General features: G+C 41.9%; 3 protein-coding genes across 3 annotated transcripts in view; 1 reads left to right on the plus strand and 2 right to left on the minus strand.

The window, feature by feature from the left end:
* Window positions 1-254, plus strand: part of ttc7a (tetratricopeptide repeat domain 7A) — a 51,937-nt gene extending 51,683 nt beyond the window's left edge. The window contains exon 21 of the mRNA XM_022743966.1: window positions 1-254. This exon is cut by the window's left edge and continues 1,422 nt beyond it. The gene's annotated coding sequence lies outside the window, so the exon portion shown is untranslated.
* Window positions 255-6,447: 6,193 nt separating this feature from the next.
* Window positions 6,448-16,439, minus strand: stpg4 (sperm-tail PG-rich repeat containing 4). Its single transcript, XM_022743998.1, has 7 exons — window positions 16,350-16,439; window positions 16,128-16,184; window positions 15,169-15,423; window positions 14,322-14,386; window positions 13,955-14,000; window positions 8,053-8,157; window positions 6,448-6,555 (listed from the first exon to the last, which is right to left on the minus strand). The coding sequence occupies exons 1-7, from the start codon at window positions 16,437-16,439 to the stop codon at window positions 6,448-6,450; spliced, it is 726 nt and encodes a 241-aa protein (XP_022599719.1).
* Window positions 16,440-18,825: 2,386 nt separating this feature from the next.
* On the minus strand, window positions 18,826-22,557 carry calm2 (calmodulin 2). The gene is made up of 6 exons (XM_022743629.1): window positions 22,465-22,557; window positions 21,495-21,525; window positions 19,920-20,063; window positions 19,725-19,831; window positions 19,488-19,623; window positions 18,826-19,397 (listed from the first exon to the last, which is right to left on the minus strand). Exons 1-6 carry the CDS (start codon window positions 22,465-22,467, stop codon window positions 19,369-19,371), a joined length of 450 nt encoding a protein of 149 aa, XP_022599350.1. The 5' UTR covers window positions 22,468-22,557; the 3' UTR covers window positions 18,826-19,368.
* Window positions 22,558-24,546: the final 1,989 nt, after the last annotated feature.

Consider the following 24,546-nt stretch of genomic DNA (forward strand, 5'->3'; position numbering starts at 1 on the left):
TCGTTATTATGTATGTGTGTGTCTCTGCGTGTTTTTCATACAGAGTGTCTTTTACGTAATGTATCTTCATGCATGTGTGTTTGTTTAAGACCATCCCTCTGGGGTGTTATCGGTCCCTGTTATGTTTGTTCTGTTTGTACAGTACAGTGGGCGACTCATCCCCTAATAATGTGTGTGCGTGTTTTTTTGTTTGTTTGTTTGTTTTTGTTTTTTTTTTGACTCATCTGTTCGTAATGCTCTCCAATATAAACAACAATGGCTTTTAAAAATCACTGCTGGATGCCACGTCTTCACCTGCCTTGTCACTTGTGACTAATGGACATCACTTCCGAGTGCCTAACCACATTAATGTGAGCAGTGGGACTGGGCTGCCGGCTTATGTAATACTGCCAGCACAGTTTTCTGCCTCCAAACTCCCTCCTCCTCCTCCTCCTCTCCCTCTCTCTCTCTCCCTCTCCTTCCTCCTCTATCTCTCTGTGTCTCTCGCTCTCTCCCGGCTTGCCTGATGTGATGTGATGTGGCTTGGTTGCCTAGCAGCCATCCCCTTGTTTGAGTAACTGGGTAAGCGAAGAGATATCTGGTCTGCCGAACAACACACACATACACAGACAACACACACACAGACACACAGTGAGAGGCAGATAATGCCCCTGTTGTGTGGTTTTACAGGCTTGACAGTGTCTGTTTGATGTCTGCTGTTACCATGTGAGGTATGAGCCAGCTATAATCAATGTCTCAGGCTGGTGTAAATTGATTTGTGTTATGGGAAGAGTCCCTGTCTTTGCTCTCAGCAAACCCACAATTTCTTTACCCTTTTGCCTCCCTGCAGGGCTGCAAACACTAATCCCTGCCCTCTCTGTTTTATTTTAAACCTCCACTATCACCCACGTTCCCAACACTCCCGGCATGAAAATCTCATTTATCAATACTTTGATTTTCGCCAAGGAATTATCGATCACTGTCACCTCTTTTCTGCCGTCCGAAAAATCTATTTTTACTTTTTTCCCTCCTCGCTCGGCGGCTCTCCCTTGTTCCATCCTCTCCTCATTAGCGCTGTGTGTGACACCTACACAGGGGCTTCGGGAGATGAATGGTCTAATCCCTGTGGGTAAGGAGTGAAATATTACATGGTGTGCTCACACATGCAGAAATACACACGCGCACGCTGACAATGAGAGTCACATGAACACATTGTGCTGTACAGTACACATGCTCATACACACACACACACACACACACACACACACACACACATACACATGCCATGGTTTTGACAGCTCTGGTAAAAGGAGACAGATTAATGGAGGAAGTGGCCCGCTGAAAAGCCTTTCAGAACAACAACAGGCAGATGAAGCTCTATTGGTTTGACCGAGCCACAACACACACACATACACACACACACACACACATATATATATATATATATATATACAGTTCTTACACCAGGGGTCAATAAGCAGAATACATTACATCTTACTTATTGTATTTGCTTCTGCGTCATTGTGATGTCAGAGCACCCAGGTGTGTCACTCTCACTTCCACACCTGAGCATCATAAGACTGTCTGTGTGTGTGATAGGAGGGTGGATCCACGGACAAATTACTGTAAAAAAAATATGGTTTCCTATACACACACACCACCTGTATACACAGCATCATGAAATATGCCAAAGCCATATTAGACTGAATAGGGACCAATAACAAACAATTACACAACAATAAAAGGTGGTGACCCCTTTGAGTGAGGTGTGTGTGGGCTTGGTATTCAGGTCACTGTGGTGTGTGTGTGTGTGTGTGTGTGTGTGTGTGTGTGTGTGTGTGTGTGTGTGTGTGTGTGTGTGTGTGTGTGTCGATGCCAGCTCTTGCAGGGGCATATGGGGGGCACGGGCTGGGTGGTGCTAGTGTAGGGCGCCAAGAAGGAAACCATAAACCATCATTGTGATGTCCAAACAAGGCCGGAGAGTCATGGATGGGTGAGGGGTGTGATGGAGGTTATGAGGATCAGATGTGGTTCCATAATCTCATTTATAAATAAAATGGCGGATACAGTAGATGTATACATAGTTCATCCCCGAGAGTCAGATGTGTTCCAGCAGAGTTCAGAGCAACAATGTTTTCAGAGTTTACATGCTGAGAGTGTGCTGAGAAAGTATTCAAAAGGCTGTAAAGAAAATAGCCTAAAGGTGAGGAGTGAATCCAGTATATTCTCAGAAATACAAAACATCAAACTATTCTTTTAAAGCTTTTATACTCCTGTATAAAATATAATACAGCTGTGAACAGAAAGTACAAGTGTGAAGGCAAAAAGGTCACATTTTCAAACACACAAAAACTCTTTTGCTCTGCAACCCACAAGCCGCAGCCCAGATAACCCTGTTGAACGATATGAAATAAGAGTTATTATCCTCACATTGTTGCCACACACACACACACACACACACACACACACACACACACACGCATCAGACAGATTACTGGACCCGCTCTGATGCTCATTTATGAGGCTGAAATGATCAAGCGCAGAGTCCAGTAATACCGCAGTAAACAGCAGCTTGGCAGCCTCTGTGTTCTCTTCCATCAGTCACTTCAGCTCACCTGATCACCCTCCAGCTCTCTTGGTCCAGGTCCACACACGCCGCGGCGGTGCCAGCACCATTACCCACTTAAACAATGACCCCCCTTTGTTCGCTAACAGTCGCCTATTGGAGCTGATTAAACTTTTAAATGTCATTTAATAGAAGCGTAATGTTGCTCCAATGTGTCTGTCAGCAGCCTGAGGGAGGGGAGGGGGGGTAAAAGGATACCTGGTCACCCTCCATGCATGTCACACTGCCCGCTAAATTCCTCAGCTGGCTAGTCATCACCCTTAGTGTGGGATGTGGTGATGAGAGGGAATGTGACCTAGACTTAAAGGAGACACGAGGGAGCAGTACCTCTGAACCTGCCACCTCTTTGTCTGACCATCTTGCCGCTGGCAGGAGTTTCTCAAGGTGCTCGTGTTGTACAGCTGTGGAGAAAAGGGAGACGAAGCCCGGCCGGTTCTGTGATACAGGGAGGCCATTTTAGTTCAGCACAATGTCAATGAGCGGCGAACAAAGGCTGCTCTGTTTGAGGGTTTGTTTGTTTGGCGACCTTTAGCTGGGACTCAGCAACTGATAATGGCATTTGTCCCGCACCAGTATTGGATTATGGGTATTTTTAAGTAACCTCACATTCTTAGGAAATTCCAGCGGCCTGCCTTCGTCATCATTCTGGAGCAGTGTCACATTTTCTCAGCATGTTGTCCCGAGTTAGCTGTTAATTTGATGTCCTTGACTCTGGCCCAGCTGTACCACTGAGTAGCAGGGTCACCTCCTGCAGGAAGCTGCCAAAAACACAGATTTATCCCAGACCCTCGCTGATGTGCTACGCTGATGTGCTTCCTGAGTGTTCTCATTAAGCCGTTCCCGGAACCTGAAGTTGATGTTTGGGCTCCATGTATGACCTGCCCCGACACCAGATGCTCTTATGATCTTTGAATGCTACAATTCCACTGTGCCAGCGCAACTCAAATCTTAGATCACCCTCTCACCACCTCTCACAGGAAACAGTAGCACAGATTCAAAGATTGTGAGTGGAAAGATTTGTGCAGTGCATGCTTATATAGCCTTTACTGTGGTGCATGTGTTACCACACGTAATGATCAGTTTCTCTGAAGTGTTGATGCAAATTCCCCTTTCATCTTTTAGTAGAGAGCTTATTTATATATAAAAGATGTACATAGTTATGTGATTATTTTAAATGTTTTTAACAATTCAAAAAATTAATGGAAAATACTAATATGCTAATAAGTGATGATCAAGTTGTGAGAGCCTTTATGAAATGTGTGTTTGCAGTCTTGTGCATCACTTTGAAAGAGCGTCTTTAAAAAAGGATCACAAGTGCATGCTTGCATTTGCATTCATGGCATTGTGTGGCTGCTTGCGTATTCTTTGAAGAAACGTGCGTCTACGAGGGGGCCACTTGATTGACAGCGAAAGAGCGGGTGCCCGGCCATGCCTGTGGTCGAGGCAGGCTGTGGGAGATGGAGGGTGTTAAGTCGTCAGTATGAGGCATATGTCAGAGATCAGTGCTGGACTATGGAGATCACTGAGATGAGAAGGGAGGAAGGGCGCCGGGGGTTGAGAGGGACAGAGATTACTGGGGGCTTGGTGCCTTGACCACAGGCAGAATAGCTGCTCATCGCACACAAACATGCACACACACACACACACACACACATACACATCTCTCTCATTGCATCTTTCTCATCTATCTCAGTGGATACACATGCCCAGCTCTCCAGAGGCTGCGTGCAAAGCCCCGTGTTAATAAGATTGTCTTCCTCTCTGGGTGTAAGTGTGTGCTCCTTTGTCTCCACCATTATGACAGGGGGAATAAGAGCCCGGCTCTTGAACCTCTTCATGCTCTTAAGTGTCGGCTACTGAAGGAAAACAGAGTGGTGGAGATTAAAGTCGGCTGAGTAGATGTGCCGTGATAACGTCCTGTATACCTCGCCTGACTGTGGTGCTAAACAAAACACTTCACTGATTTCATTATGTCTATACAGGGGTCAACACAATGCCTCTTTATGGACAATATCTCATAACCTCCCAAATCCCCTTAGGTCCTCTGCGATCACTGACAAATAGTTCTTGAAATAAGCCTCTGCTTTTATGTTTGTGTTCACCCTGCTGACGTTCCCTTGAACATGACGTAAGGACAGTCCCTATCAGCTCAGGGTCAGTCAGCTGACCCTGAGTGTTAACCCACTAATGGAAGTGGTTTGAGATGTTGGATATGAACAACTCTTCACCAGAGCTAGGATGCAGCTAACCCATCTGTGACCTCAGGACTCCAGGAGTCTGTCACATGGCAATCCCAAATCAAACCTTGTGGAAAGATCAAAAATATATTTTTAACCTATTATCCAGCAGCAGGTTGCAACCTCATCTTCTCACAGATGTTTACAGTCTGCCAGGAATGATAAAATATTGTTCTTGGGGAAAACCATTGTTTAGTATTTCCACAGACGGCGCCAGGCTTTCCAGTTACATCACCACGAACATGGCTTCAGTTGTCTCTTCTTCACTGTACAAGCCGTGCTCCATGTCCTCCCATAGGGCAGCAGATGTAAAGGAGCATTAAATGTTGAATTGTTGTTATTGGTGTTTTTTTTTACCACTTGGGAGCAGGGTCATAAGCTGTAAACACATTTTATCATGTTTCTAAGTTATATGGCAAGCGTGTAAGCAAATTTGTAGATTGATAAACACACAAAAATTAGTCCAGATCCTCCATCAAAGTCATGACTAATTCTCTATGAATGAAGCCGCTGTATTACTGTTTGTTAACGGGACTGTGCTGTGTAATTAGTTGCTATGGGTGATTATTCATGCACTAAAATAAAGCTCAATCCAGTGGGCTTTAATTACTGTTGTACATCTTTTCTTCCTTGGATCCGATAGCTGAATCTGGGTGGGCAGTGTACGGATGAATATAACTCTGCACTCCCTCAACAACTGTCCAACTGGCCGTGGCACAAAATTCTGCCGCTCTTAGGCTTTGAGTGTCGAACATTTCATGAATATGAATCAGTGCTGACAAAGTGCGTACATGCTCAGCAAAACCCTTCTCTGAATAAGTAGCAGATAAAGAAGCATTGTCCCGGATCATACAAACAACAAATCTGCAGTGTGTTTTTATGTGTGTTTTTATTTTTGCACCTTTTCCCCGCCGTGTTGTAATCTACACCTCCATTATGCTCCACGCTCAGGTGATTCCTATCACCCCTGTTCTCCGTGTCCCGACATTATTGCCCATGTTTGTTTGGTTCGTCGGGAGGAAGAGTGAGTATGCAGAGTAGGTAGCGATAAGAATAGCTGTTTTATTGTGTGCCACTGCTTTGGCCCCTAATACTGAATGTGTTATCTGAGGGTGCAGCATGCCACACTAAGCTATGTGCATGTGACGCATGGCTGAGCAGCATTCCTCCTCCTGAGTGCATCGCAGGGCAGAGATAGTAGGAAGGCGAAGCAGCCTGACTGCCAACAGAGAAGGAGAGAGGAGCGAGAGCAGGCGAGAGGAGAAATGAAGGGAGAGAGCAATACCGGGAACATGTAGTTAAGTGGAATGAAGTACCCTTTGTTGCAGATAAGATCATTCTGCTTCCCTGGCTGGCGTCACAAAAGGGATTTGAGCACAACGAATGTAGCTGATTATGTCGTTGGCAGCCCACAAAATCCCTCACTGACATGCGGATAAACACTGGCCCAAGTAATGAGGGACGGGAGGTTTTCTTTCTTTTGTGCAGTCAAGATTTTACTTATTATTTTAATCAATAAGGCAGGGTCACATGAGATCTGCCAGTAGGTCGACAGGACGACGAGATGATAAAGGGATCAGGGCATTGTCGGAAATAAAGTCATCACTAGGGAACGTTGCGGAAAAAGAGGCTAAATGAGGGGTCCACGACCTCTGCGTTCAGACGGTCACCCAACTTCCAGCACGGTTCGTAGGCCCCTGGTCCCGGGGTTTTCTGTGGAATACAAAGGCAACACAATGACAAGTATTTACAGAGCGGTCTGAAGTGCTGAGGCCGTTGCTTATCTTCAGCATGATGTTTTGTTTGTTTGTGCATCCTGCTATGTATAGTTGCTTCAGAAAGTAATCAGACCCTTCACTTTTTAAATTGAATTTTAAACGCATAAAATTGACATTTTTTGCCCATCAGTCTACACTCAATAATTCACAATGACAAACTGAAAACATATCTTTTTATACATTTTTGACATATTTATTAAAAATCAAAAAGTGTAATCTCTCATTTACAATATGTAGAGGCTCCTTTGGTTTGGCTTTGCACACCTGATTTTGGGCAGTTTATTCCAGTCTTCCTGACAGATCTTCTCAAGCTCCGTCAGATTGGATTAGAAGTGTCTGTGAACTGTCTCGGCTGGATGCTTCAGGTCATTTTTGTACTGAAAGGTGAACCATTGTATTTGGCTGCATTCATCCTTCCATAGACTGAGAAGCATCCCTATAGCATGATGCCTCCACCACCCTGCTTCAACAAAGGGATGGTATTAGCCATGTGATGATCAGTGCCTGGTGTTTGCCAGACAAAGTGTTTGAAGTTCTGCCTGTACAGTTCAATTTTTTGTCTCATCAGACCAAAGAATAACTTTTTCCTCATGCTCTCCGAGTCTTTTAAATGCTGTTTGGTAAACTCAGGCTGTCATACGATCTGCCTTTTCCACAAAGTGGCTTCCATCTAGCCGCTCTACCATAAAGGCCTGATTGATGGAGGGCTGCTGAGGTGATCGTCCTTCCAGCAGATTCTCGCATCTCTGCAGAGAATTTCTGAAGCTCTGTTGGAGAGACCGTTGGGTTCAGTTTGGCTGGTGCTTCCTCCATTTCCACTGTGTTCCTGGGAACACCCAGAGCTTTAGAAATGTTTTAATGCAGAAGTCAAGAGAGAGTTCCTGGCTTAGTTTTTGTCTCGTCACGCAGTGCATATAAGATGCACCCACCTTATATAGACTGGTGTGTTCCTTTCTATTGCCGATCAATTCAGTTTGCTATCGGTGGACTCCAATCGCACATCTCAAGTACAATTCAAGCAAAGCATAAGTTGCAGCAAAGGGTCTGATTACTTGTTAGACTTCAGTCTTCAGTCTAAAACAGACTGAATACTTTCTGAAGCCGCTTTAATGGTGTGATTTCCCATTTCACTTAAGAGAATGATCCAAATCATAAATAATCGTGTTAAAATTTAACACATTTCCATCAATCTTATGGAAATCAACCATCACCATAATAAGATAATTACATTAATGTGTATATTACACTTTTACTTGCTCATCAGTGAGCAATTGACAATGTCATAATGCAGCCATACAAAACTGTAAAAAGTGTAAGTAATCTCAGTCTAGTCTTACTGTAATGACACTACTAATCATGTAGTGTAGTACATGTTCACAGACGGCCTGTGTGCAGCTGTAGAGGAGATGTACATGTGAAGCACTGGACTCACCGGGTGCACATAGTGGAGCCGTGGCAAAGTGGATTTGAAGCAGGAAGTGATGCCTTTCTCAGCTCTGGTGTGTGGGTTGTAGTGACATGGAGCAGGTCCCTCCTTCTGAGGTGGTCAGAGAAAGGAGGCATTACTGAGTTAGAGATTGATTGATTGATTGATTGATTGATTGATTGATTGATTGATTGATTGATTGAGCCTCAATATGCTGTCGAGCATGGCTAGCATATAATCATTACCATGTAATGAGAGTTTTGTCCCATATGTTTTCTTGATTCAAAATGAAAAATTCATGTTAATTAATATTAATAATGTACCTTGGTATTCTCGAAGAGCTTCACTGTGAAAAGCGGAAGTTCTTTTAGTGGCACGCAAAAAGGCTTTAACCAGAAAAGGACATACTGACCATAATGAATGGACTGACCTGGTGTACAATATACTTTAGATGCTATAGAGATAATTACATTTAAACTAAGAACTCGGATTGATATCTTTGATTAAAATTGGTAATATTGGTTTAACCGTGTGATGGTACAAATGGTTTTAATTTATGCAGAGTTAATATGGGTTGACATATTATTTTTGTTTTGTGTATTACTTTTTGCAACCTGTTTATCCAGCTGAACACAAATAGTTTGGTTTTTCTCCATTTGGATTTTTTCTCCAACATTATTTTTGTTGAAAATGTCAATTTGCAGTAGCAAGTAGCAAGAAGCTTGGTCACTGGACAGAGGCTCAGTAAGCCAGGGGGTATAAACCATCTGGATTGTAGTCATAACTTTAGCTAAACATATACCTCAAGTTCAGTACATTCATTTTGCAATAACAAACAATCGAGGATGCACGCACAGCATTTGGGTAGAAAAGACATTTCCATAATGTCACAACAGCTGCAGGTATTTTCATTATTTAGAAATAAAGCAGCTGGTAATGTCGAATGAGCCAATGGTTTTCTCCACATTTCCACTCAACTGACAGTAGGGGTTAATCTTAAAAGCAAAACGTTTGCATATAAAAACTGCTATGCTGTTTGCAGCTGCACAAGTTAAGAGCACTCATACACTCATTCTCATTATATTCAAAATACACCAAACACTGGATATATGCCATGTGTGTTATATTAATGCAATAACTCATATTAGAAATGACTGCAGTGTAAACACCTTTCAAACTGTGTCAATACAGGATTTTATATTGATCACCCATACAGGATCATGAGAATAGACCGAATAGACTCATGACGCCTGTTTGTAAGTTTCTGGAAAATTATAAGCATAACGTGACACATTTTCCATCCAAAGCCGTCAGTCTGTTCCTCTATCAGCTGTCACGGATTCCCAAACTGAAACTCTAAACGCATGTCAATCACAGAGCCTCAGCAATAATCATTACACAGTCTTAAACACACAGGAACAGCATGAGCTGTCTAACCCTTAAAACTGGTGTTTAATCCTGCAGCTTCAGTGTAAAACCATCCACAGAACTTCAAGAAATCCATGGCTCCAACCAGATCACTGGAGCTAACAGCTAATTCTGCTCTCCTACCTAACAGGCAGGTTTCCTTCTTGAGATAATGGACATTTTCCAGTCAGATTTGTGGCACAGAAACAACTCTTTATGTTGATCTGCCCCATGCCTTTGCTCGTATCTCCCTGATCACTCGAAATCCCATCTATGTTGCAGGCCAAGGCTAGCATGTAATCATTAGCACCTAATCATCTGCATGTATGGTAGCATATTGATATTTTAAATGATGTCCAAGAACACTGCACTTTATTGTAATTGAGCATTTTATTCAAAATTAGTTTGTACTTTGTTTTTTAAATTTGATATTTTATTGTCTTGTATCTGTTTATGCCATTGTTTTATAATTATGTCCTGTGCAAAACTGCCTGAGCCCTGGGAACAAATAAAGTCCAAACTGCACTGAACTAATCACACATGTGGTTTCTTACCTTTGTTCAGATCAGGAACCTGAGGATCTGTTTTCTTTGTTGTATTTTTGTCACCTGAGCATAAACCTGAAGTACATTGGTGTTTTTCCTTCTCATTCTCAATATTATCTTTATTGAAAATGGATCTTAGCAGTAGGTTAGCAGCCTGTTTGTTGGACAGAGGCTCAGCTAGTTCAAACCACTGCATTCCAGTCCTTGTCCTTTACCAACTCGATTAGTTGCCATTATAGAGAAGGTGAAGGTATGTCCCGCTGTGTGGCATGTTGAGACAGGGGCTGCATTTTATGAGGAATGCGCTTTGTTTACCTGTGCCGGCTATGGTGGTTGCATACCTTTCATTTTGTTTGGCTAAAAAGTTGTTTAAATTGTTCAAATCTGATGTTGAAGGGGGAAGAGAAATTAAATCACAATGCTAAGTAATGGTATTTAGAAAAACTAATAATGATAAATAATATAGATTCATATGGTTTAGCAGCCTAAGACTGGATTACAGAACCTAATGTGCTGCCTCCACTCACATTGTAAATGATCTCATGTTTGGTCTGAGTGCATACACTGCGTGAGTTCAAAAGTTATAAATCCCTAGGAGCTCATGAACAGAGGCTGGGCACAAGATCTGCTAATACCCAAGCCAGCAAACTGCAAGAGCAGTCATACTGCTATTTGGTTATGTATGTAAATGGATGAAGACATGATTTTACAGGTTAGTCCTACAGTCAACTTTATATTCCCTGTAGACATGATATAACCCAGCCTCATGATGCAGACCTCATGTAACCACACATACAGTTGTTATCTTTGGTTATCTGAGGATCTAGAAAAACAAATTCTTTGTTGTGTTTTTTGTTAGCAGAGCACCAGGTTGTTTTTTTTTCTCAGTTTCCTTTTTTTTTTAAACATTATATTCACTGAAATCCAGAAACAATCCAGCTGGATTGTAGGTATGAAACACTTCAACCTCAGTATGTCACAGACTAAGTCTTATTATTAGCATTTATTCACACATATAGTTTTTTACATTTGGTCAGACATTTATTGTTGTTTTATTTTTGTCCACAACACTTCAAACATATTTTTGCCCCACTTCTTATTTCAGCTAGCATTAGCTTGTAGCAAGTAGTTTATTCAGAGGTTCAGTAATCCTTCTGAGTTAAAACAAGGCTCTGTAATTAATTGCAAACAATTGTACACTCTTGACAGTCATTTATTGGCTGTTCACTGTCATGGTCACACACAGAAAGAGCTAGATAGGACAGGGTCCTGTTTCCTCTGAAGAGAACATGGACTTTAATTTCTACACCACCTGAACTGAAATGCTGTTGCTCTTCAGAATCCAAACCAAACTATCTTACAGAGTAAACCCTACAGTTCTGTTAGACTGCTGGTGTGAACTTGCCCTGATGGCAGCTTTGCAGTAGATTTGCCAACTGCACATCATGACCTCTAACCTTTTTAGTGCCAAAAGGGAGATTCATTCTCACACCCTTGAACCAGTGCTCATGAAACTCTATTGTTATACCATGCTGATACTCCAGTCATCTGACGGATGCATCAGTATACACCAGACCTATTTTAGGGTCTCATACCAATATTTTTAAGACCTATGACATATCATTTGACTCATGACTTTATGGTCGTTGCCAGTAGATCTGTTGATTAGATATGTTAGCTAGTCTCTGTCAAAAGTCAGTCGCTCTCTCTCTCTCTCTCTTTCTCCTTGCCTTTCACTTCTCCTTTTCTCTTACCCACTAACACACATACTGGTCATCACCAGCGGCGTGCCATGCAGAAATAGCATCACCCACCCTCCTCCTCAGACATAAAACTGTCTCCCTGTCCCTGAACACAGGACTAGCCTGTCATTTTCAGCCGCTCTCTGATTCTGACAGAGGAAGACAGGAAGGTGTCTTTTCCTCTCCTCTACTCCTTGGAGGAACAGCAGCTACCATTACGTGCCATTTGAACCCAGTTGCCAGTTCACTTGATCCTCTGGAACTGGCCCCCATGCGCCTGGCTGATGCTCCCAGAGGCGCTAATGCAGGTGTATTTCACAGGAGCCAGTGGACAGCAGTGAAACTCTTTTATGGATGTGTGTAAGTGTGTTTGAGCCAAAGCACCTGGCCTACTTTCCTACAGTGGCACAGCACGTTAGAAATGTGGCACATGCTGTGAGTGTCTGTGAAACTTTTAAACTTTGACCTGTTTTTGATTGGTGCATCCAAGACCTTGCTATACAGTATTTCTTAAATAAACTGGAAACCTTGATTTTTCTCTCTCTCTCTCTTTCTCTAAAACAACATGAGGTGAAATTAAAATGAGATATTCTTAAGTCCATTCAGTGGGTTATTTTCCCCCAAAGCAAACAAAAAGGCGTTACAGCCACACAAGCGGCTTTGTGAGGCTGTGCCTAAGCACAGTGGAGCTTGCTAATGCTAATGTCAGTATGCTAACATGTTCACAATGACAGTGCTAACATGCCAATGATTACTAGATATGTTTACCACGCTCTCCATTTTATTTTACTGTGTTAGCATGCTAACATTTGGAAATTTGCACTGAACACAAGGTACTGGACAAATTAAAATTTTGAGCTGATGGTGGTATATAAGTTAATACACATCTTCCTGAGGGGGCTGTGAATGTCTGCATGAAATGTTATGACAATCCAAAATAAATAAAACCACTAAACAAAAGACTATGCTGTCTGTGTTATCTGTATCACATTTCATGGGAATCCATCAAATAGTTGTCAAGATATGTGACTAAAAAATAAAAATGTCAACCTCTTGAGGAAAGATCAAGACATCACCATAGTCACAAATGGTTACAATTCATCCTTTGGGGACCATGAATGTCTTTATGTATGAATGTATGAATTATCATGGCAATCTCTAATCGTTGTGGACGTGTTTCTGTCTGGACCAACCGATCCATTCATAGAGTGTCGATACAGCATGGCAAATAAAAACTACCAGACAGCAGGTGTTTCGATCAGCAGGTTCTCATGCAGTAGTTATAGCCTGAATCACATTTGTGCAAGCGCAATAGAGAATATTATGTCTATTCATATGAAAATGTATGGGATTATGATTTTAATTCAAACAGGCTTGAATCTCAAGGGAGGATTTGTTCCTTCCGAGCAGCACGTGCAGCTGATATTGCAAAAAAGCACAACATGTAAATCTGGGACACACAGTGGCCCCAGGATGGAGAAATTAAGTTAAATCATAAAAAAGTGAATATATATGTCGTTTTTGTTGTGTTCCCAAACATCACTGGAGGTTTCTTTTCAAATGTGTGGAAATCAATTTCATTTTATTCTGGGTTGCGAGTCCACACACAGAGAATTCTGAAATTCTTGTCTCCTAGACCTAGAGTTCCCAGTTAAAACCATTAAGACACCTCAACTTTGATCCACTGTCAGGTCAGCTGTCTGTATGATCTGTGCTTTCAGTTAACTTCGCTGCAGGATTTGTGTCGCTGCTTAACCTTTGACAATAAACTTGTCTCAGAGATTCTATGACACCACTAACAGCAGAAAACTGCTCCCATCTCTGCAGTAATAACACCCTCGGGATTTCTTAGCGCCTTTCCTTCTCTGTCAACACTCAGCACCTGCCAGCATGGCTCAAATATCCATCAGCTACCAGCATGGACATGCGGGTTAGCCAGCAACACTCTGCAATATGAACCAAAGCTGAGTGGTGCGCCAGTACAGCGCCATAACAGGCCCTCGAATGGGTCAAATGGTACAATCAGCCTGTGGAATCAGTTTTCTTTGACCCTTGTGCTTGTCATAACTAGCTCATGTACAGCACATACCAGATACACATTAGCTCAGAGCTTGTAATCAAAACCTATTGAAAGTGTATTGTAATGAAGCCTTTTTGCGGGCGGTGGAAAGACTGAATGGTCCTAATAACAAGTCTTAGTGACCAGATACTTACAGGCGGAAAGCTGATCCGTTGCACAGTCGACCGAAAGATCACATGCCTGCAAGGAGAGGAGAGAAGAGAGAAGGGGTGGGGGGATGGCTGTTAAAAAAAAAAAGAAAAAAAAAGAAAGAAAAAGAAAAGAAGAAGAGGAGAGGAGAACAGTGAGGGAAGAAAAGAATAAGGCTGCACATGATCAGAGGTAGAGAACATGAGAGAGCAGGTTGGTGGTTGCTCCTTCATCTTTGAGATGCGAGGAAGATGAGAGGGGGAAGGAGAAGTTGAATGAGGAGGAAGGACTCAGCGATCAAGGCATGATTCATGGGTTGTCTGCTCTGCTGTGATCTGAGAGTTAAAGAGAGGCTGTCTGTCGAGAGCTTACTTGCAGGGAATCTTCTCCACTGGTTTAGGTGTCACATTGTAGTCGCACGGTGAAGTGTTTATATGCTGGCACAGGGAATAAAGATAAAGAGGTGTTTATGTATGACAGTGTCACCATGGGTTTGTATTTTTCTGTTTCCAATACATCTCAATACAGTCTTTCAGTTAGTCTGCTGCAGGTACATTTTGAAGAGCACCTCATTTTAAGCAAAATACTGTGATGATATTTAGATGCCGCAGCCAAAAACACTATTAAAACAGAGTAATTAATAAAGAAATACATAATATAAAATAATATAATACAGTGACCATGAGAGCTCAAAGCACTGCAACTTAAGAAAACACATTCAGAAAAAAACACAAAAAAGTTTAGAAAACATCTTCATCAATTTGTGCACACGTGCTGCAAATATTCACAACACAAGCAAATAATATGACTAACCTGGCTGGGATGCACTTGTTGTTCAATGCTTTTAATATCAAAAGTCACAGAGCATTGAACAACAAGTGCGCCCAAGCCAGGTTCACCACTTTTCTGTGTCCCCTGGAGACACGTCCTTTGTCCTCTGTGCTGAATTTGCTTGTGTTTTGTCTATTTGCATGTGTTTTTTTAAGTTTCAGCGTGTTGAGCTCTCAGGGCCACCATACCCTTAGGCTAAGAAATACTAGAATCAAGGTGGTGTAGAGGCCTGTGATGTAGCAACAGTTCCTGCTCCAAACCATCAGCATGGATGTGTATCACATCGTGCGTGTGCCTGGGATATAAAAACAAACTAAGACCTACTCATAAAAACATTGCTCCATAAAAAGGAAGGTGGATTAGTGTATTTCCCAAAATGTTGTCCCACCTTGTCTCTGATGCCGAGGGTGACAATGTCAGGCCGTGGACAGTTTTTGAAAGAGTAAGACGCCTGGTGCATCAGGACCTCCTGGGTCGAGTCAGTGTAGTCATACGCCCCTGGTAACAGCAGGTCCCCGTTACGTACGCCCAGAGTCTGGGCTTTTCTGCCCACACCTTTAAACCCGTAAGTCTTCCTCACAGGGTTCAGATCAGCTTCCTCAATGAAGTCTCGAATGTGATAGAGGCCAGGGATGGGTGTGTCCTGAAAGAAGATCAGAGGCGGTTTATTGAACTGTTAGCATGTTGTAGGAATCGCTGGATCACTGTCTGAGTGAGCCTGATGCAGATCAGACAAGTGGAACACTGGCTTAGCCTGAATTTTTATACTTAACCTTCAACCTTTAAGCTTATATGTATTACATAATAAATGTACTACACTGTTAATAGATGCTAGACACATCAAGTTGCTGGCCTGCTGTTTCCTGTATGGAATACATTACTAGAAAGAAGAGGGCAGCTGATTAACAATGGAGCCTGAGAGCTGGGATCACATTAAGATAAACTGATAATTAATTAGGTCTATGTGTTATTACGATGAATGCACTGTGAGGCACTTAGAGAGAGGACTCACTGTAGTCTAAGTGTTTGGATTTATTTCTGGCAGACAGCAGACTTTGGAAAGAGGAGATGGGAGAGTGCTGTGCAATAAAAGCCAGTAATTGAAAACTATACACAATACAAGAACAATGATGTGTTTATGAGGCTCTGCTCTATTTATATTACGTTTAACTCAAAGGTATCGGAAGGTGCCTGAAGGCCATGCAGCGATACTATAGTTACACGTGAGTTACTCAGCCAATTCAAATTGACAAACCAGTGACAAGTCTTTGGGCCTGCTCAGAACCTAATGTAGTAACCTCTGCTCTGATGACAGGCCATGAAACCAAACTGCAGCGTGACACCTACTTTCAGCGTTCCCAGCCACCAGCTCCCCCGACCACACAGGTCCACTTTGTCTTCACCCTGCAGATAAGAACAGGATACAAGCCACAAAACAGAGAGAGTTTCGGTTATGATGACATTGCTATGACAACAACGTCTTGATGCATCTCCCACATGTGTCATTCTGTGCTTTACCGTTCAACCACACAGACTTATGAGGGCCTTAAAGACACAGTAGATCCTTACCTTTTCTGTTCTATTACCAGACCGGGACATGTCAGCGACTTTGGAGACGGCTTTGTTTTTCCATGTGGCTGTATCCTGCACTGTACCCATTGTCATTCACTATCTGCTTGACTGGGGATCCAGTGACACCTGACCACCATTAAAACTGTGACTGTTACTATAGCAGCGACTCCACTATTGATCAATTTTTCAACAAGCTGGCCTGGTGGAGGGCTAAATTTGGACTCACCTACCAGTTTGACTGAGAGTAAGAGACAATGGCAAGCCAGCACCAAGGTATATACTGTGCATGCTGCAGTTACTTAGTCCTCATTACCTACCACCATGTGATATTTTGAGGGAGACTGTGATAGTGATTAGAATATATAGATCAAAAGTTGGCATGAAGGTTGCAAACAGCAATCCAGGACAAGACAAAACAGGAAAACATGTGTCGTTCCCCCCAGTGTCTGGAAGTGGAAAGGTTGTTTATAAGTACTGGTTTCCAGTACAAAGACAAAGGTCTGTGGACCACCTGTGGTCCAATAAAATGAGGAATGGTAAAATAAAATAAAATAAGGGAACTATACTGATCAATCAACTTCTGAATACTGTTGTCACCTAGAGTGTAGATACGACTGTATTCATACACATTTTGCAAGAGAGGGTTCATGAAATAAAAGTTAAATAACACTACTACATAATACTTCCTGAGAAATCCTTTCAAACATCTTCTCTGTGGATGAAGTTTATCTTGCCTCCAGTGGCATACTAGGCCAAAGTGTGATATCAGGTAGAAGCACACACATCCTCCCTCTCTCTCAGTACAGCAGAACTAAAGACCATCAGATGAAGTGAAAATCTCACTCTGGGAGCAAAAGCGCCAAATTCAGCCTCGTTGCTAGGCTACATGAAACGCATGGTTCAAGGGAACTAAGAATTCATGTTCACACTACTTGTCAAGGAAGTCTTGTGAGACCTTAGAGCACATGAGGAGAAATACACACACATAGAAAACATGCAGGCAGCAAAGGAGCTGTTAAGTGATTGATATTGTCCCTTTTCATCACAGTGTCTAATGTACATTCAGTCTTCTCCTAAGTGGACAATGCATAAATGCAGGGGAGGGCTGGGACTAGCATTACATGCTGTGTAATTAACAGCTTTTTATAAGTGGACTGCAACAACACTTAAACGGTGAGCTTTTTAAGTCTTGTGATAATTGGTTTTGACAAGATGAGAGCCACTCGTGTCAATTCACACCTGAATTGCTGTGGGTTGTGGTGTTCCTTTTCGTTCCATCTTAAAACTAGGGCTGTTCTTATGCAGACTCTGCAAGAGTTAATCGGCTCATTTTTAGCTACATAAAACAAAAAGGAAAGGAAAATCAAACCAGGTGTACTGTAAATAAATCGCCTCTTTAGTCTTTAGTCCTTGATGCAAAGCTGTTACTGCCATTTGTAATTCTCTAAATGTTGTTATATACATGGCTGACCAAACCACAAACAACTGCTATCCCAAGAGTGAATTATATGAAAACTTTAGATGTAAAAAAAAAAAAAAAGGAAAAAAACTATAGGATTTTTTTATTTCTTGAGTAATAATCCAACTACAGTGATGGATCAAAGGCACAATTTACAAACAGCTAGCATAAAATTCACACAGGAGGCAGAGCAGAGGTCCACAATAGAGCTTTATTTTGTCATTCATCAAAATAACAAACTTCGTATCTCTGCAAGCTACTGTAACAAACTCAATAATTCAAAATTAACAAAAAAAAAAAAAAAAAAAAAAAAAAAAAAAAAAAAAAAAAAAAAAAAAAAAAAAAAAAAAAAAAAACCAAAACAGGTACACCTCTATTTACACCATGGTTTCTGATGTACACTCAATCACCTGCTCCTTGTGACTGGGGGCAAATGCCAAGTAAGACATGAGGCAATCAGCTTCTACATGGTGCTGTGCCAACAGTAGCAGACAACACATGGCCTATATAGTCAGTAGGGGAGCTGGACAGTACAAGGCTAATCTAATGTTGAGTACCATTGTGTGCACTTCACAATAGAAGCCTTTGATCCCACTCAGTGCTTTTATTGTAATGACAATACAGATTTTATCTGAGCTTATCTGAACATTAAGAGGCATTGGCTGATGCTCCTCAGTGCTTTTGGGAAAATAACAGGGGACACTTTAAATTTGGATGGTAAACATTTCATGTATATTCTAAGCAACAAGGGAGAAAAAAAAAATTCTATCAAAAACGGAGCATCCTGTCCTCAATACAAAAATGGGAATTATTACAGGGTATACAAACTCAAGGATCTATTAACTGAGAAAACAAGACAATTTTCATATCCGGGTAGATTGTAAATTTTATTGGAAAACAAAAATATACAACTTGGAATGAATTATTTGAGGCATGACCAGAGGTCATTTAAAAAAAAAGAAAAAAAAAAAAAGAAAAGAAAAAAAGAAAGAAAAAAGAAGAAAAAAAAAAGAAAAAAAAAAGAAAAGAAAAGTTGTGAGTAAAACATTAAAAAGCATAAGATTAGTTGTTTTCTGGTATATAGAACAGCAGATACAAAAAGAGTTTGTACGAGTACCTAGGAGATACACCCGTGTCATTTTTTTTGCAGTAGTGCAATGCTGAGAGATTTCCATATATACTTTGTCCGTAGTCCATGCAGAGTTTAAACTCCTCTACATTGTTTCCATGCCAACAGTGTTGCCAAGTGACAACCAGCTGACAAGTTTCCAATGTCGCCATGCGTGGAGGGGCCCCGAGCACACAAGACAGGAAGATTCGAAGTTCTCCGGCTCCCAGGGGCCTCCACGGGCATCTGGTTGTATGACCGTTCCGTCACTCCAAAACACCATGACAGCAAAAGAAAGGGACATGGGGACAAGAGCCTATGCAGTTTACATGCAGTTCCTTTGGACAGCAGAAGGGGCAGGGACAAAGGGGGGCTATTAAGATTTTACAGATAAATTACACAAAGAAAAAAAAGGCAAATTATTTATATACGAAATCTGTACAAGGCCTTCACTTCGCCGTCATCATTTGTACGAACTCTGCAGGAAAGGGGGGGAGAAAAAGTTGCAAATCAATATCCAATGAGTGACCCAAGCAGATTGAAAATATAAAATACTACATCTACCAACCTTCATAGTTGACCTGTCCATCTCCATCAATATCTGCTTCCCTGATCATCTCGTCCACTTCTTCATCAGTCAGCTTCTCTCCAAGGTTTGTCATCACATGGCGCAGCTCAGCGGCACTGATGTATCCATTGCCATCCTGAAAATCAGATCAGTCAGTAAGCAAATAAAAAAAAAACAAACAAACAAAAAAAAACTGCTGTAACTACAAGTGTGTGTGGGAGTACAGACAGCATTTACCTTGTCAAAGACACGGAATGCTTCTCTGATCTCCTCCTCACTGTCTGTGTCCTTCATTTTCCTGGCCATCATGGTCAGGAACTCTGGGAAGTCTATCGTTCCATTTCCTGAAGACAAAAAACAGATATTAATGGGGGATGTCCATCCAGCACATTGACAGTACATGTGTAGTTTGAAGCCAGATTCAGTTCTCACCGTCAGCATCGACTTCATTGATCATATCCTGCAGCTCTGCCTCTGTGGGGTTCTGGCCCAGAGAGCGCATGACTGTGCCCAGCTCTTTGGTGGTGATGGTGCCATCTCCGTCTTTGTCAAAAAGCGAAAATGCCTCCTTGAATTCTGGTTGAAAAAGAGAAGAGGATGGGCTTCCTGAGTAAGGTAGTGATGTCAAACAAATGGCTAAATATGCACAAGAAAACTGGCAAGACAGTATGATGGTGGTTGTAAAACACTGCAGAAGGCTCAACCCATCTCAAAAAAATTAATTAAATATACACCTAAATGTTGCCAGCCCACCCAGCATGAACCAGCTTGTCATCTCAACTTAAGTCTGCCAATCAACACTGACCCAAACCCTGAATTAGCTCAAGTCTCAAAATGGGCATTACATCACTCATGTTTCAGTTATAAACTAGCTACAGCATAATGACGAGCCCTTCTGTTTTGAGTTCCAACTGCAGTCGTTTCTGGCTAAACAAGGACAGCGACCACGAGACCAAGCAGCAGGGCAGAGTCAGGCTACATCATAAATGAATGACAGCCTGTGTAGTTTGGTGAAGCCGTGAGGGTTGAGGAATGATGACACACATCAAATGTGATGAGGCCAATGGGCAGTGTGTAGTGGCATGCAACAGCTTGTCAGCGTCATTAAAACTACAACCTACCCTGCCATTTGCAGGGTCAAACATACAGGGCAACACCCTCTTTGTTACAAGCAAAGGCCTGCTGTCTGCACCAACCACAGAAAACATCAGGGTGGTCTGATTCATCCTATATGGGCCATTAAAACCCCCACATTGCTGCAGTTGCTTATTGCACTTTAAATTGCTATTAAATTTCCCAAGTCAACAGTACACATTTTGTGTTTGTTCATGTCATGGCGTTTGTACAAACAATCTAAAAACTGGCACATCAGCAGAAGATCAGGTAAGGCTTTACTCACTAAAAGGTGATACCATGAAATACAGTAAGAGTATGATCAGCATATTGTGAAACCCAAGACCTAAGCTGAATCAAGTCAACTAAAGGCAGGAAATTATTGTCGGGGAAACCACTACAATTGTGCCCCATTTTAGACATGAACTGCATACATTTCAGCAAGTCTGAACAAGAGCATACTGGCAGCATAGAGACACTCCTGCTGCATGATTAACATTACAACATCTTAAGATACCATGTTACAAAGCCCAGGTTACTACTGCAATTGTTCTTGAAGCATTCCATCTGATGAGAACACACCCAGGGCAAAGGACACAGCATGTAAAAAGCAACTGCCAACACCTCACCAGAATACACAGCCCTTGTAGATTACATCATTTATTACATGGCAACCATCAAAATGCAAAGTTTTCCATGAGGGAGTCCTTCTGCGTTCCAGAGCCAGCAAGCAACAGCCTTTTCATTCATTCCTGTTTTATGACCAGTAGGGTGCCCTGTGGAATGCCTTAAAAGGCAAAAGTATAAATCCACTGCAAGGGATGCAAAGATCCATAATGCAGGCCACTGTGCAGGATATGAGGAAAGTAGAACATCAGTGCAGCGATGTCTTACCAGCAATCTGCTCTTCTGTAAGCTGATCAGCCTGTAAAAAGGAAGATGAAGTAATTAATAGCATGCCATGTAGCAAAATATCCCTAATTAGCTTTTCCATTTTTAAGCAACTTTAATGGTCATCCAAATTCGTAATAGCTGGCCTAAAAGATGCAAAACATCTTTGTACAGAAGGTGAACATTACATGATAGCCATTTCAGCAGCTGTAACGTTACAACTACACAAAATATAGGCATTTTCGTGCCGGTAGCTAGGAAGCTTGTTACTGAACTTGCTAGAAATATCGACAAAATGTAAGACTCCACCTTCCCTTCCAACGTTAGACTAATCTACATTTGAATCTTCGATGACGCAAACTTTGCCTTAGACAATGAATGACTTACAATTTGGCGGTAAATGTTAGCTACGAAGAGCTAAAGTTAAGCTAGCTACCGTTTTGCACCCTTAACACCAACGTTGAACACTTTTAGCAGAATGCATGGCGAATACAACAGTCGTCACAACCAAAGCAGCGGTTGGCAAACAGTTACATTACTTCTCGATCATCGCCTATCACTAACTAGGACAAGGAAGGTATTTAACAAATCGGACAAACCTTCCGCCATCGTCACAACTGAGCGAACTAGACATTATCAAGGCACAAAAGCAACATTATCGGGAAACGTTAACTCAGATGCACTGTTTCAAGTGTAACTACGCTAACATTACACGGGTGTTGCTGCATTCATTCAGAACAACCCAGTTCTAGCTAACGTTAGCTTTGTTTGACAACCTAGCAACTAGCAAGCTGTCATTTATTCGGCCGGCACTGCGGTAGTTACAGCGCACCGTTTATGTTGGCTTAAGCTTACCCACTGGTTACGTTATGTTTTACTGGCATTAATTTAGAATAATTTAAAAAACGACAACTGCTAAGAGACTGTCCACCAATTCTAGACTGGAGAGAAGGTATAATCCTGTTTTTCTTACCATTTCGATGTAGATGCAGCGGCCGGTTCACGACAAAATCCTTAACAACCAAAGCCAACACAAAGTCTCTGCGGACTCACAATCTCTATGAACACACTGAGAAAGAGGCAACTGGACTTGCCTTTAACGGCTATCCTAAACTCCTCCTCTTTTCAATATCCCTCCGCCAACTTCCCTTTTCCTCAGTTTCTAAATTAATCGATTACACGTTTTAAGATATTATTAGCGAAACCGAAAAATTAAGAAACAACTGAAATACCCATGTAGGACTGTCGTGCGTGTTTCGACCTCGATATTAGAAATATTATTGCGTATCATTGGTGGTCTACATAACAGCGCATGAATACTTTCTGCTACTGTGTGATGGGGCACAAGACGTAGCCGAAAGAAATCGCGCTCTCTGATTGGTGTGTTTGTACCTGCAATGCGTCACTCCCATGGCTTGCGCTGCCGCTGCATCTTGTCCATAGACATCCAAGTCAGTGCCACAGGCATAGCAGACAGGCTTGTTGCATAGTGTGTATAGATATGGGCATCATCTTTAGAGACCCAATAAGATAGTTTTGATAAGTAATTAGCTACGAGGAGCATGCTTTGTGACTTGTTAGTGGAGTGTTACTGACCCAATTTGTCCTTACATTAGTTTGTGTTTTTCCTATTCCAGCAGTTTTCTCATTTCTAATTACATTACTTGTGTTTTGTATTTTTAAAATTGGTTTTACAAGGTTACAGAGACAGACACACAGACTGTGTGGCTCTTGAGTAAAGTTCCTCCTGTCTGCTGTGCAAGTCTTCATCAATTAAAATTTTATGCATAATGAAATGCTGTGCAAGTGCTGAAGTATTTGGGTGTAATACTTTGTAAAAGGTGATAGTTTGTGCATGTGTGTGAGCATGTGTATTGTCTGTGTATGGCACATTTAGATGTGTCATATGTGACTGGGTCTGTGGCAGGCGTTGCTGTCAGATGACTGTGGATTCTCAGGTCTAATTGTGCTGCTGGTGTGGAGGGGAGTATCTGATAGCCTGATTGCTTATGCCTGACTGCTCTCCTGTCTCCCAGTGACCACCTGTCTCTGGCCTGATCCCATGGGAGATGCTGTGGAGGAGGGTGGGCAGAGATGTGCGAGGAGAAGCATTTGAAGAACCACTCAGAATGTACTAGAATCTCCATGTCCCAAAACAGCCCCCCTTCCTCCCAATTCTGCTGCTTCTCTTATTATTAGACACAGATGTCACACTATAAGTAGAGAGCAGGGATTGTGAGAAGCTCAATATCTCACAAGTAGATGTAAGAAACAAGGATCCAAAGTGGTTCTCACCTCCATCTGCACTGTTTACAGAGGTGATGATGCCTGTGTCATGTGTTCTGCTGAGCAGCTTCAGAATCAACTAGGCTTTTTCTCAACCTGCCTAATCTGGAGCACATTGGATTCCTTTCATTTAAATCTGTTTTTCTGCAGGTTTTTGTCACTGTGCAGATTATGCAATTCCAAAGATGACGGCACAAAGGCCTAAACCTGTCACAAGAATCAGATAAGCTGGAGCATGTGTGAACAACTGTATGTGGAGGTGTATGAATTCACCTTCTGCCTCTTTGAAAATACTTGGCAAACTCTGTAAAATGAGACCTTAGATATTAATATGTAGCTGCCATGGACACTTAAGTGCCTTTCTTCTAGTATTTGTACATTGTAGACATTATTATGCAACACCTATAGTGAATTGTTTCAATAAAACTGTTGTTTAGAGACAATGGTTTACTGTTGGGTCATATATATTTCACAATCAGAAAAGCTTTCTACTTTGTCCTCCTGCCCAATTTCTATAGAAGCACTTCATCCAATATGCCCAATCAGCTGTTTGGCTGGTTGATGACATGCCCTTCAATGAGCCTCAGGTCTCAGAGGACCTGCTCCAGGTCAAAGGTCATTGTAGGTTGTAGGTTAATATGGATAGGGAATATTGGAACCTAGGAGACATGTCTTAATGGTCTATAAAACCTGAAACCAATCTTCATGATGTAAGCCAAGGAAGACTCAACTCTCAAGTGGAGAACAATACAGTGTATGTTACAGTGTC

This window comes from Seriola dumerili, unplaced genomic scaffold, assembly GCF_002260705.1.
Source record: "Seriola dumerili isolate Sdu_G_001 unplaced genomic scaffold, Sdu_1.0 BDQW01000073.1, whole genome shotgun sequence".
In the NCBI taxonomy this organism is placed as follows: domain Eukaryota; kingdom Metazoa; phylum Chordata; class Actinopteri; order Carangiformes; family Carangidae; genus Seriola; species Seriola dumerili.

Bases quoted from the DNA above. Each gene is read 5' to 3' on its own strand.
- stpg4 (XM_022743998.1), bottom strand. From the start codon at position 16,439: ATGGGTACAGTGCAGGATACAGCCACATGGAAAAACAAAGCCGTCTCC. The intron at 15,424-16,127 runs GTAGGTGTCACG...ATCTTCTTTCAG, and splicing joins GGTGGCTGGGAACGCTGAAA to GACACACCCATCCCTGGCCT. The intron at 6,556-8,052 runs GTGAGTCCAGTG...TGTATTCCACAG, and splicing joins GGCTCCACTATGTGCACCCG to AAAACCCCGGGACCAGGGGC.
- calm2 (XM_022743629.1), bottom strand. The intron at 19,832-19,919 runs GTGAGAACTGAA...TTTTGTCTTCAG, and splicing joins CAATGAAGTCGATGCTGACG to GAAATGGAACGATAGACTTC. The intron at 19,624-19,724 runs GTAAATGCTGTC...TCTGATTTTCAG, and splicing joins CATTCCGTGTCTTTGACAAG to GATGGCAATGGATACATCAG.